The sequence below is a fragment of the Ahaetulla prasina genome, chromosome 2, assembly GCF_028640845.1.
Source record: "Ahaetulla prasina isolate Xishuangbanna chromosome 2, ASM2864084v1, whole genome shotgun sequence".
Classification (NCBI taxonomy): domain Eukaryota; kingdom Metazoa; phylum Chordata; class Lepidosauria; order Squamata; family Colubridae; genus Ahaetulla; species Ahaetulla prasina.
This window is the reverse complement of record NC_080540.1, coordinates 268505155-268519697: the sequence shown is the minus strand read 5'-3', so window position 1 is coordinate 268519697 and position 14543 is coordinate 268505155. Positions and strand designations below refer to the sequence as shown.

At 35.9% G+C, this 14543-nt stretch overlaps 2 protein-coding genes across 2 annotated transcripts in view; both read right to left on the bottom strand.

The window, feature by feature from the left end:
* The window catches only part of FCHO2 (FCH and mu domain containing endocytic adaptor 2), an 83538-nt gene extending 78382 nt beyond the window's left edge, over positions 1-5156 (bottom strand). Inside the window, exon 1 of the mRNA XM_058168976.1 lies at positions 4987-5156. Coding sequence (XP_058024959.1) covers positions 4987-5019 — 33 coding nt within the window. The 5' untranslated portion in view covers positions 5020-5156. The remainder of the gene's footprint in view (positions 1-4986) is intronic.
* Positions 5157-8942: 3786 nt separating this feature from the next.
* The window catches only part of TNPO1 (transportin 1), a 51767-nt gene continuing 46166 nt past the window's right edge, over positions 8943-14543 (bottom strand). The window contains exon 25 of the mRNA XM_058168963.1: positions 8943-13849. The gene's annotated coding sequence lies outside the window, so the exon portion shown is untranslated. The remainder of the gene's footprint in view (positions 13850-14543) is intronic.

Below are 14543 nucleotides of genomic sequence, written 5' to 3'. Positions count from 1 at the left end.
TAAATATGATCCTAGCATGGAAATGAAAATAGCTGTGTAAGCAATAACAAGAAAACAGCATTATCAAGTGACAAGAGTATTTCCATGCTGAAATTCTCAGTACAAAACAGGAAACATATTACAGGAACTCCTTGTTTTGTTCATATACTAAATATATCCAAAGATTTGTAGAATAGGTAGAACATATTATCTTCTTTTCCCAAAGTATCTGAATTTATAGTGTTTAACAGGACAGCAACCTGACAGCAATATTTTTATACAGACAAATGAAACAATTCAGTTTTTGTGCTAACAAGATAGAAACCTGGTCTTTTGTAGATATATTACCATGAATAAATTTGCTACATTGCTTTGGGAAACAATGGTAAAATTACAAATAATATTCAATATTCATATACATAATATAAACTATAACAAAAAGATTTGTCCTAGAAAGAGAAATGTAACAGTTTAAAAGCATTTGTATCTATTATGGATCATTTTCCATGCATATCACAGCCAACATATAGGGATAATAACCATACTTAAATTATCGTTATCGATATGCAATGAGATAGAACAAATTTAGATTATAGTAAAAAGTGCAAAGACCTGAGATTAAATACAATTTAGCCATATAATGCTTTCTGAATAGAGCACGGATGTCAAACTGAAGGCCTGGGGGCCGGATCTGGCCCATGGGGTACTTAGATCTGGCCTGCGGGGCCATCCTGAAAACAGTGAAGGACTGGCCCATGGTGTTTCTGCAGCGAAAATGGGCTCCCGAGCTCTGTTTTTGGCTGCCATGGCTTCCTGCAACCCTCTGCCAGTGAAAACGAAGCTCAGGAGGGCCGTACACTTCCCTTATTTCATTCCTATAACAACAGTTGCTTATTCAAATTTCAGAAAATCCTATACAGCAGGGAGACAGTCCATGCATCAAATGTTTTTTTCTGCCTCAAGATTTTATAAAAATAAATAATATAAATAATACGTCCACAAAAACTATATTTCAGATACAGGAAAAATGATATGCAGCATTAATATAGGGTATCTCCCTCCTATGCTGGTTACTCAGGATTCTATCATCAAGACCGGTCAGTAAAACTGAATCCCCAGGGAATTTCAGCTGTAACAGTAAGAATCTCTATCATAAGGAGATACTAAACATACTAAATGTAGCAATGTATGAAAACTATGACTGAATGCTCATATATATATAAATTTTGCATGTTATTGTGTCTTCTTATATGTTTTTTGCCTTAAGAATGAAGAAAAATCCCACAACATTTAAAAATTCAGAAAATCTAAAAGGAGGAAAAATTTTCTTTAAAAATCTACATGTGAACCACATTAGCTTGATGGAATCCTTACACTGTAATATTAATGCTGTTGAGCCAAGTCCTGGGTTACCCTAGCCTGCCAATATCATTTTAAAGTATAATATATGTCAACATAGCCTATTCTGGAACAATGACAACCTATTTAAACTTACTGCATCACATCCTATTTATTCACTCACAAGCAAGAAAGGAAACAAAATGTGTTGTAAGTTGTAAGATATTATAATATTTACATCGCAAAACCTTCAGAGAATAAAAAAGACTGATTTTCTTTTGATCCATTGGGCTAAATTAGAACTACCGTAATGGGTAGAAATGTCTAAAAATTATATTTCAGCTAAGAAAAATCCAAATACTGCAAGTGGAATTGTTCAGACTTTTATTTTTGCTGAAAATGTCTTACTAACATACTTCCATTGTGTTGTTCCAAATCTTTCCTCTAGACAACAGAAAATAAACTTCATAATTTCTGTGTCCTACTGGACAACTGTGGCAAAATCTGAAGACAAGAACATAACATAGGACCTCATATGCAACTTAAATCAGTTTAAAAAGCTGAATAATTATTTTTCATTATGCTAACTTTTAAAACGTCCAAGAATGTTTTAAGCAACTCAATTTATAGTCCTCTAGAAGACCTAGATCAGGGGTATCAAACTGGATTTCTTTGAGGGTGGGATCAGCATTGTAGTTCTCCACAAGCAAGCGGGGGGGGGGGGAGGGAGGGGAGAGATGGGACAGATGCCTTCTGCAGTATTTTGCCTGCCAAAGCAGAGCATGGGGGGGACACATGTGCCCCCCCCACCATTTTGGCTGCTAAAGGCACCAAGGGCCAGTCCTTTGCTATTTCCAGGCTGGCTCACGGGCCAGATTTAAGCACCCCGTAGGCCAGATCCGTCCCATGGGCCTTGAGTTTGATATCCCTGATCTAGATTACTCCACATTTCCAATGGGCCGCGGTGTGGCTCAGGCTGTAAGAAGCCTGTTATTAAAACACAGCTGCCTGCAATTACTGCAGGTTCTAGTCCCACCAGGTCCAAGGTTGACTCAGCCTTCCATCCTTTATAAGGTAGGTAAAATGAGGACCCAGATTGTTGGGGGGGCAATAAGTTGACTTTGTAAATATACAAATAGAATGAGACTATTGCCTTACACACTGTAAGCTGCCCTGAGTCTTCGGAGAAGGGCGGGATATAAATGTAAACAAAAAAAAACCTGTCAAGTCAATCTCCTTCATGCTATACCTGTTCCTGATTTAATTTACTTGGTACCTCAATACTGGACTTTACACTGAATTTTTTCCAATAGTTTTAAAATTTGCTTTCTTCCTTGTTGCTAATTATTCTATTTTCTGTTTGCTTGTGTTTTAGGCAGACTTAATAACTACTTCTGTCACATTCATCCAAATAATTCACAAAAATAATGAATGCCACAAGGATTAAGAAAACACTTTCGCTATCAAGATATACCTCTAAAATAACACAAACATTAATGAACACTTGTTTTATATGACTGCAATCTGCTGTGGACTGCAATATGAATATCAGGATTATAAGCTTAAAAATAACGACTCTTTCAAGTCAAAGTTGGCTTATGGTGAGAATCTAGAAATCATTGTTTTTTTAGCAATAATACAGAAATGCCACGGTTTACTTCCAAAATTATGAGGGATTTTGATGTTGTTGAAATTGCAAATAATAATAATACTGAAAATTCCTAGCCAACTGCCCATCCAATATAAGCTAAGATCAGTAATGGTTTTGAAGTAAAACTTGAATTAAGAGCATTCCTGAGAGATACGTATTGTTTACTAAGAGCAAGCAGAAAGATATGTTTTATATATTATTGACTATGCTTTCAAATATCACTCTACAGAAATAGTTGCTGTTCTTGCCCAATCAAAAGTAGTTACAAAAAAAAGGGAGGGGGGAAGTGTCCATCAAGCAAAAACATAATAAATGTAGTGAATAGGTGGAGTATTTTCACAGATTCTGGATTCTGGAAAAAGGAAGTCACTTCATTATATAAGTAATTGCAAAATTACCACAAATGTTGCAATAAACATGAATAAAGCTACCTTCTCTCCAAGACAGTACACTTAAGTACTGTTCATAGCAGCAACAGTAATTTTGTGAATACTAACTTTTGCATCAGTACTGACAAAATAGCCAAATTACAGTTGTCAGGGAGTACACCACATTGATTTCAATGGAGTAGTTTCTGAATAAACATAATTATGTAATATATCTGAGAATGTAAAAATAATTTCCATGATGGAAGATATCTTAAGGATCTTCAAACCTCAACTACATACACACATACATACATACACACATATTATATATATGATAGATAAAATGGTTTATTTTCACGATTTGCAATGTAATTATGCACATGCCTATTTAAATATAAATTTCATAATTTTATTTTGTTTTAATGGGTTTTATTCTAGTTGCAACCTTAATCAGCATTAGCCCAGGACAGTATTAAAGAATTGTTTTCAAGAAAAGCAAATCCAATTGACAACTAAACTTACATAGTCCTTTTGAAATTCTGCAGAGATATTTCATTATAATTTTTAAGATAGTAATTAACACTAAACCAGTGTTAATGTCTATGTTAACAGCCTGTTCATAGTTTTAAGATTATGGCTTGCCCAACTAATAACTACTTGTAGGGTTTCCTCCTAAATTTAAAGACAGGGAGAGACAGAGGGAAAAATGCATACCCTTAATGTTTCCCTCCCTGGCCAGTATGCACATACAAATAAGCATGGAGTCTGGTAAATGTACAATTTCCTAAAACTGCAGGATCAACTTGCCTTTATTTCTGAAATGCGACTAATCCTTCTTAATGCGCAATTCAAATACTCAAGGTACATAACAATACATTCTCAACTGATAACTTCAGCTTGCCATTCGTTTCCTTTGTTTTCTGGCTTTGTCTTAAAGTCACTTCTTTCAAAAACACTCACTCCCCCAATGATAAATGTAAGGGGGGGGGGGGGGAAACGAGAAGGGCAACATGAACTAAGCCTAAACTACGGAGTGGTTGTAATTCCCCTGAGCCTTCACGAAAATATCAGTGGCATTTAGAAATCCTGGGGAGGAGAGAGATTCCTGAACCAAACTTCCAGGGAACGAAGCGCTCGTGTTTCCTTCGCAGGAGTGCAGGAAGGAAAAGTAAACAATCCCATCCCCGCCAGGCCGAGTCGCCTCTCAAGACCGTCCTCGCTGACCCCGGTGCCCAAACCTCCAGCTGACCAAGAGGCGGATGGGAGGGCGACCGAGCAGGTGCTCTCCTTCCCCCGCACCACGACCCTCGGGGACACGGGTCCTGCAAGAGAAGCGGCTGGGGGGTGGGGGAGGCGTCCCTGGTGCTGTCCTTCAGCTCCGGTTGGTCCGCCGCACCCGCAACGTTTCCCGGGACGCTCCCGCGAAGTTACTGGCCAAAGGAACAATAAAGCCTCGGTCTCGGTCCCGACCCAACGGCAGGCCCCAACCCCGCTCCGAAGTGGCCAGGGGCCGCGAAGGGCACCGCCGGCTCCAGCTCACCCAACTGCCTGCCCCAATTCTCGCCGCTTTCGCCGCTGCTTATTGTAGTGACAGACCCTGCCCTCCAAGCCAACAAAAGACCGCCCCCTCCCGAGCAAAGCAGCCCCTACCCAAAAACTTTGAACGAAGTACTCCATGACCATCTCGCCGCTTCGGCCCGGCTCCTTCCGTCACCGGGGGCCTCTCTCGGAAAGAGGAAACAGTCTCGGAAGGCCGCCCTTTCCCTCACGGCACAACCGCGACTCCCTCCGCCCGCCGAACTCCCGTCTCCTGTGAATCCAGGCAGGTATGCGCATGCGCCAGATGGCCGGTCAGGGCGCAGCCACCAAAGTTCGAAACAACATAGACGCTGGAACGCGCCTGCCCGCCTTCCCTTCGGGAAGGGATTGAGCAGGCGCGCTAAAGCGGGAGGGAGTCTGGAAGGCAAAGGCCGACAGCCTCGCAGTGTTCGCAGTATTGGGAATGTTTTTGGTCTTGCGAGGCCTCAGGATCCTTCTAGGATGGATGTAAAAGGCGAGATAGAGCCCAAACATTCAAAGCCCCCCCCCACCCGTCAAGCCCCTTGTTAGTGGGTTACTTACAGGCATAAACTTGGCTGTGGCCTTTTCAAACATTGCCTGCTAAGATACCCTGTAGTTTCTTGATTTGTAGTTCACTTTGTCCAAAGAGCTAGATAGTTGTGCGTGTGAATTTAGCGGTCATTATTTACTAGGTGGTGATGATGCAGAGGATGAACACAACTCACATGATTATGTTAATGGAAAACACATAATATTCACCTTATTGTATTTAACAAAATTTGACCAGAGTCTTATTTCCCACTATGCAGCCAGAGCTGAAGAAGTTTCTTGGATGAGAACCAAAACATCTTCAAAGTAAAACCCGGCAAGTCCAGTTGCCTCTTGAAAAGCACCTTTGGGACAACCATGAGCTGAATGACTGAAAATCTCCAAAGAGAGACCAGAGTTCTGACATTGTTTTTTTCCCCCCTTTGTAATACAGGTAGTCCTTGACGTACAACCATAATGGAGCCCAACATTTCTGTTGCTAAGTGAGACATTTGTTAAGTGAGTTTTGCCCCATTTTATGACCTTCCGACCATTGTTAAGTGAATCACTGCTGTTGTTAAATTAGCAACTCGGTTATTAAGTGAATCTGGCTTCCCCATTGACTTTGCTTATCAGAAGGCTGCAAAAAGGAACCTCGTAATTATGGGACACTGCAATTGTCAGTTGCCAAGAGTCTGAATTATGATCATACAACTATGGGGATGTTGTAATGGCCGTAAGAGTGAAAAAATGGTTATAAGTCACTTTTTTCAGTACTGTTGTGCTTTAAACTGTTACTAAATGAACTGTACATGTTTTTTGCTCATAGTTTCTTCATCTTTTCATTTGTATAAAAAAGAATATGCGTCATTTTGAATGATAAAGGCACCATTGGTTGTGGATTAATACTAGCACAATTTTTGCAATTTCTCATAAAGTGCAACATTCTGAACGTATCCTTAACCGTAACAAAAGTTGTTATACTTAATTTTGACTTGTGGATAAAAACACCAGTAAATTGCAGTTAGTGATATACAGTACAAAAAATACAGAAGCTAATTTTTAAGTATTTTTTCAGGATCATGCTCTTCGTATTTCAAATAAAATTCAAGCAAGTGTTTAGTTAAAATCAGCTAACTACTCTGATGTATATAGATTGCATTTACATGTGGGGTTCAATATTGGGTTGAGTAAACCACAATGTGAATACAACCATAAAGTCTACATTGATTGTAAAAAGACTTCAAGATCTGTGTAAAGCAGCCCTTTCCAATTTAACTTCCTGCTACGTTGAAACTGCAATTTCCAAGATTTCCTAACCTGCATATGCTATACAGGTAGTCCTTATTAGCTACTGCAATTGGGACCAGCAACGTGATCACTAAAGAAACTGCAACCATGCATACAATCTTACTTCATCTTCCCTTTGCTTTACAAAATTGTGAAAGTTGTAAAAGCAAGGATTAAGTTACTTTCTCGCCAATATGGTAACTGAATGGTTGCTAAATGAGGGACACATTAAATGAGGGACAACTACAGTATTTAGGGCAATGGTTTGCAATTCTATACTATTAGATCTCTGGAGCAACAAAGATTTCAGCTGATTTCCAAGCCCTATGACAACAATATCCACTAAAAAAATGTTCTCTGTAATTGGGGAATTTCTATTTAATTCCTGTTTTCCGGCACTTCATGGGGACAGTACTTTAGGGGAGTACCCAAAAATTTACAAAAATCAATGAAAGAACAATTATACATTATTTATTTTGCAAAAGCAGACCAGGGTTGGTTAAACAAAGGTAAAAAGTTAAACTGCACACCTGCCCTTTACTGAGAAAAGGCAGAGGAAAGGATCACATTTCAATTACATCTTATATGGTTGAAGCAGAGATTAAGCAAACACCTTACTGATAGTCAATTTTGTAGGAAGGACATGATGATTATTCTGTTGGTTTTCCTTTTGGTACAAGCTCCAGGCTATTAAGCCGCAAGGGAGGGCAGAGATGGAGAAGCCTTCAATTATTATTTTTAGAATAGAGGTGTGCCTGTGTTCAACTAGGATTTTTGTTATTTGATTAGCAGTAATACTGTATCTGGATTAACGCTGGTATCAAAGGATACACAACAAGCCTTTTGGTCCTAAATTGGAACCCCTGAAAAATATGTTTTATAGTTTTTTTATGCTTTGGAGTTTTGTGCTGGTTCTGTCCTCACATGAGGTTTTCTTGGTTTCCTTATAATTTTAATAGACATACTCATCACTGTCTCTGACTTTTGAGTAAGCAATATAGACAAAGTATAAAAAGGGAGAAAGAAATAGACAAAGTTGTAAGATAAAACGAAATGCAGGTAGTTCTTGACTTACAGAATAATGAAACAAATCTTTTTAAAAAGCCTGGATTAGCTAATTGAGATGTTCTTTACTATGTAAAGCCCTGCATAGCCCTTTTTGCTATGCAAAATCATAAATAGTACATGCTTTTCAAGAGTGAGTGGTTTATTCTAGAATATATTTTTCTTAATCAAGATGAAGAGCCTGTTTACTAAGATGCAATTCATATCGCATTAACACAAAACGTATTGGGTCAGATATCTTTTACGTCCCTAGTTTCCCACAGTAACCACTCAGTTACTTATGTGATATGGGTGGCCGTACAAATTGAATAAATAAAAAAATAAATACAACTGCAGTGTATTTTGTATATTTATGAAAACGGCTAGGAACAGTTTGATAATAAGATCAGATTATGTCCAATATTGCCAATGTATTTCTGATTCAAACCCAGATGCTAGCTTGGATTTATGCAGCTCTATCATGATTTGGATCGTGTTTCCTTAGGAAGTGGCAAAATAGATATGCAATCTGTGAAGAGCTCTTTATAAATTCCAATCTATTAGGAAGCCAGACCAGCTAATTCGAGAAATGGAACCTTTTTTGAAATGCCTTTAGAGATCTGTGGAAAGCCAAACTTTGGACATTCTCTCTCTTCTTTTATAGCTCAGAATTTTTTTTATTTAAGACAATAAATGTGCAATTCTTATTTAGTTATCCTAAAGCTTTTATTTTTGCAAGTGTCATTAAATTCAACTATTTTAAAAACCCAGTGAATAAATTTTCTTGAAGTCACTTATCATCCAACAAATGTCTTGATGCCAGATATTAATCATGGCAACATTTCTCTGTTACAAATATAAATAAAATACATTAATGTAATAATTTAATATTCAGTTGGAAAATAACTTCTATCCTAAAATAGAAATTCAATTCATATTAAACTGTGCAAGAGGCACATCTCAAAACGTAGTTGATTTTGTCTATTTGATGCTACAGCCAAAGAAAAAGCAACTGGTATATAAACAGTGATTCTATGTTAATTAAATCTACATGTTTTTTCCTGTAGCCAGTAATAGCTTCCCAAATATCAAGACAAACTGGAAGTTACATAAATGAATATTCAATTAAAACAAATCCATTTTCAATGGCTCCTTCTCTTGTCATTAAGAATCAGAGTGCAGCATCTATTTAAACAAATTTTATTAACATAGTCAAGCAGTGATTAACATTCACATCTATTATCACATCATACAAATGTAAATACAAAATTACTACATTACAATATATATTCTCTGCATGATCCAAAATATTTGGTGGCCCCAAAAATTCTTTAGAATTCAGCAGCTTATCAAAAATTCAAACCATATTGTGTTTAAAATGAAGCTTTGTTGGCAGAGGCAGACAAGAAAAATCAACTTAATAAAGTTTGAGAAGTTGCTGAAGGATATGTTTGAAGGGAATATTCTAACACATATGGAAAACACATCCAATTTAATGCTTTCAAGCAAACTCATACAACCTAAGTTGTCAGCAGAAAGATCTGACTACTTTATTATTTAACTATTATTAGTAATCCAATTCAAATAAGCAACCTTATGGCAAAGTTTATTAGGAGAAAAAGTGTAGTATCTTTAGGGGAAAGAAGACAAAAATGTGCCTTCCAAAATGTTTTAATTGTACATACAAAAGTAGTACTGATTCTGAAATGAACTGTCACACAAGAATCAAGTTATTAGGTGTGGAAAGTTAGGGAAATACTATATCATCAATGCTACAATTAATTTGAAGTTTAACTATCTTGTTTAAAAGTGCATCTATCCAGCAAAATAAGATCAAATAATTACTTTAATATAACCATTAAAGTTTCTCTGTTACGCTTTCATTCACTTTTTTAGTGATGAAACTGCACTGTATATGCCCATGTTAAAATTTCAGTCAGGACAGCCTAAACACTGATTGATTTGACAAGCAAGTATAAAGAATATAACTTTAAATTGCAGACATTTTAAATTAAGAACATCAGAAATTTCCGTGCAGTATTAAACTTATTAAAATGTCAAGTTGTTAATCTAATCACCTCAAAATCAAAATATCCTAAAGAGCCAAATGCTTACCACAGTACATCATTCAGCAATGTTAATTTAAGAGATTACTGCTTCGCATATAGTAGTTTATATCAGAAAAAAGGATAATTTTTATGTTTATTCTCTAGGCATTCATTATTCCAAAAAAGCCTAGGGTACTTAGATATGAACATATTCCAGGTCATAATCTCTTTTGTTTTACATCAGGAACATAACTTTGCACTGCACAATATAAAGTCTCTTTTACGGTGATTATTGGGTACTATTCATACAGATGCATTCATCTCTTAAAAAGAATGTTATACATCCTTGTTAATACATTCAATATGAATAAAATAAGTAATTACTGTCCCATAGTAACTCAATTTAGATATGAAAGTTTAAGACATTAGGCAGTTCTATATGAACAACAAACTGGTACTCTTATGAAATAAGCCTATATCTAAACAAAAGGGTACAAGATTATTTACCTGAGATAAACTAGTATGAATATTTCTTATCTAAATAACAGAAATTTCAGCTTTGGAAATCCTCTTACAATAGTATAAATCTAAATTACACAGTATTTATGTATCTTAAATGCTTCAATGCCAATGCTAAAGAAAAAGAAGTATCACAGTGTCAATATTGTTTATTACAAAAGTAACATTACTTAAAAAAAATCTATTGGCTATGTATTTTATGAAAGTTACCACGATTTCATCTTCAGCATGGCAATACAGTCCTAAGCATACTTACTTGGAAATGAGTCCTCTGAAATGTATAGTATTTCAAATTAAATACCATTAAACACTGAAATCTGATCAAAGACCTGATTTCTACATACCAACTTAGAAAAAAATTAGATAAAAATTTTACAAAATGTTATCCATTCCCCTTCAATTTAAAGAAATGCAACGAAGACGTTAGATAAGACTTTTTCCCTTAATAGTCACAAATTCAACCATCAAAAACTCTTTCTACATTAGCCAAGTTGAACTGCAAAGGAGATACTTTTATTTATATATTTTTTAAAATATACTTTCTGTTACCAACTTAGGTTGATCAGCAGCTTTGTTCATTGTTAGAATCCTTCAAAAAGCAAAGGGGCCTTCAACACGAAAACAAAGCCATATATAAAACAGTAAACACTGACCTCCTGAGGTTCCTACAACAAAAATATTCAAGTAGAAAATCTACATCACTTAGCAGCGGCTATTTCTGTAGTTTAGCACACTAAGCACTTAATTCACTGTGTAAGGAGCAGATTTAGTAAGCCGTGCCTGTAGCATGCCAAGAGGCAGAGAACACTGGAATGTAACAAAGACAAACATACAATTCTACAGAACAACATTCAATCAACATTCAAAACTGTCAAGAATACACAAAAAGAATTAAGATGTTTTATATATCCCATGATGCAATATATTTGATTTACAACTTAGTGTTGTATTAGAATTCTCCTTACCTCAAATTCTATACCAAGCAGCTTCTGCAAGTATATTGTAATTTTATTCATTATGAATATTGTTTGCTATGAAGCCTTAATTTGTTATTTCTAACTGCAGTATTGCTTTGTTACTTTTCTGTGAGATCAGCTAAATTACAATAAAAGTCACATCCCTTTATATTAACCCATGTAATAAAATTATCTCTCTATATAAGTAGATTCTATGCGCTAATCTTTAATGTTATCGGCAACTATCAAACTCAACAACAGAAGGGCCAAATAAATAAAGTTTTGTCTTTTAGAATTCCTTAATAAATGTTAAGATTTACTTTCTTCGGAATTCATATCTACTTCCTTGATTGAAAAAGCTAGAGCAAAGGTCAGTTGAAAGTTCTGGCTTCCAATACAACATGTTAGTTGAAAGTAGATCACTATATGCAATTTTATTCCAGTGGTTTTAATGGCATAGTAGCATAAACCTGTTCATAAGACATTTATACAGGACATATTGTAATAAATCATTTTCAAACATATTTGACCCCAATGAAATTTACAAAGGAAAAAAGGAATGTATAGGACTTGTGCACGCTCCCATGCATTAAAAAAAAAAGCCTGAAATAAGATTTCATAAATTCACACTCATACAAGGTTGATTTTCAGTGCAATGGCTAAATCATACAATAGACCTTAAAAAGAATCAAAATCATACACTCATTCCCTACAAAATGGTTATCCAGTATGGTTTTTTTCAATGTAACGATGAGAAGCTAAAATGTAAGGCGGTTGTTATGGCTTTTCTTTTCTTTTTTTTTGCACAGATTAATTTTGCAGCACTTAAGGGAAAATGGAAAAGTGTGGCTTTATCTCTGACCAGCAGAGTTATTGTCTTTCCATTTTTCCTTTATCATCATGGGATACTCTTTATGCAGTCTAAATTAATCACACTTTCACTTTTATAGTAACACAAAATCAAGTGTACCAGTTAGATTTTCACATTCACAGTACATAAGAAAATACACATGGAAAGAAAAGTAAAAGGTAAACTTAACAAGGATTTATTCACAGAAATACAAGCAAATAGAAAAGGGAAGCAGAAAAGCTAAACAAATGAAATGAAAAGGATCCAAACGAACATTCACTCTGTAGCTTTTAACCTGCACCCTTTTGTGGTCTCTCTAGGACACAATGGGCCCCCAACATGCGCCAACACAGTGTAGATACCCTGCTTTACATATACTAACTTATGCATCTCTTAAGATCATGCTTTGTGGAGGAGAGAATAATAAAATATGTTGGGTGTGAATAAACACTGAAATGTAGCAATCATGTCATCAATTTTCTACAATTGTCTTTTAGGCATCAACTAACATTTATGTAACCTTTAACAGGTCTTACCTTATAACTCGTTTTAGAAGATTTGATAAAAATCACTAATAGTATAACCATGCAGAAAGCACATCACACTGACAGCACAGAGGCAATACTTTGCACAGCTATTTCTGCTTTCCACATTGTGCAGGTTACACATTACAATATCAATCATATTCCTAAGAGATCCTAAAAATTATTTTGAGGCCTAATTGTCACTACAGTATTTTATACTTATATCTTAATAAAAATAAAATCCACAGAATTTTAAAGGAATTTTAAATGCAGGGTTATACTGCACGAATTGGTAAACTGCAACACAAAACTGGCGCAAGGTAATGTTTACCACTCTCACTCCTTGATGCAAGCATGCTAACTTTCCCACTAAAAATATGCTTGATCATTGTGACCCAAAATGCATGCCTGAACCTTAAACTGCACATTAAGAATTATGCCTTACTCTAGAAATTAAATCTAATGAAGCACAACCATCAAATCATATCTACTACCCTTTAAATGGAAAATTAAAAAGATTAATCTTTCTTCTGAAATGCCCGTTTCCCTCCCCCCCACCTAAAAATGAAAAGGAGTGACTCATTTGGCATCTTGCAGGTTGCTTCATTTGTTTGTTTTAGCCTTTATTACTTCATTATGGGGTTATTTAAATTTGTATACTGCAAGTGCTTACTCCTAATACAGGGAGCAAGCTTCACCTTAACTGTACTAACTTCATTTGTTTAGTTCTTCATCAACATGCAATACTTAGGAATCCCATCAAGATGAAACAATGCAGAAACCCCTTGTTATACCATTAACTGTCTGTAATTGCCATTCTTCTGTTTCCTTTATCGCATGAACACAATGTATTTTCTCTTTACATATCCCCTATAGATCTATTTTATAATTTCATTTTGGTACAATTCCCCATAATATTGCAGAATGTGCTGTTGTGAACAAACTTTTTTTTTGCGCATCTTCACATCCAGTGCAGAATTGTAACAGGAGACAGATTTCCACCCACAAAAGCTCCAGATGTTAAAACATTTCCCAACATCGGCTTAATACAGTGACGGCAACACCTCCCTCCCGCCCCTCCCAGTAGGCTTGGGATTGTACTGTATTCCCTACTGGTTTACCCTTCCCCCCAGTAAAGGGTAACATTTTTCCCTGGGTGCAGAGGCTTCCTCCCAGTCTTCCAGACTGAAGGACCTGAAAGAAAGAAATACAAGTTTTTATTCAAAAGAAAATTGTTTAATATTATGATGATCAATACACACTTAACAGATAGGAAATACAAATTAATGTTGCTCTGCAGTATGCGGCAAAACAAAGCACAGACCTCATATTATCTCTAGTTCCAGTTATACCTGAAATAATAAACTCAATTAAATCTTACAAATCACTAATATCTAGGGACAACACTGTGTGGGTAGGCACATCATCTCTGCTACTGTTTAAGTTAGTGTTGATTTGAGGAGTTCCAACTATGATAAGTTTATTAAAAGCTTCTGTAACATGCACAAAAATTACAATTCAAATATCACTTTTTTACCTCCCAAATTCAGTTCTAGAGAACTATTGGTAATAAAGTACACACAGGGATAGTTTTCATTATGCATGTTTTTCTTTAAATGAGAGTGCAAAAATTTGCAGATGTCTTCATAACTGGACTGAAAATAATTGAAATTGTTTTTTTAAAAAAACAAGTGGGAGGGGATATGACAGATTAGCTGACTCACTGATTTATTGTTGTCTACTTAGACACCATTGCACTGATGGATTAAAAGGAATCACATACTAGAACACTATAGAATCAGTCATCTTTAAGGAGAATAGACCATTCTTCTGGGTAGTATAGCAAACCCTAGGGTTTGGGGAAACTACATAACCCTAGATAACCTTG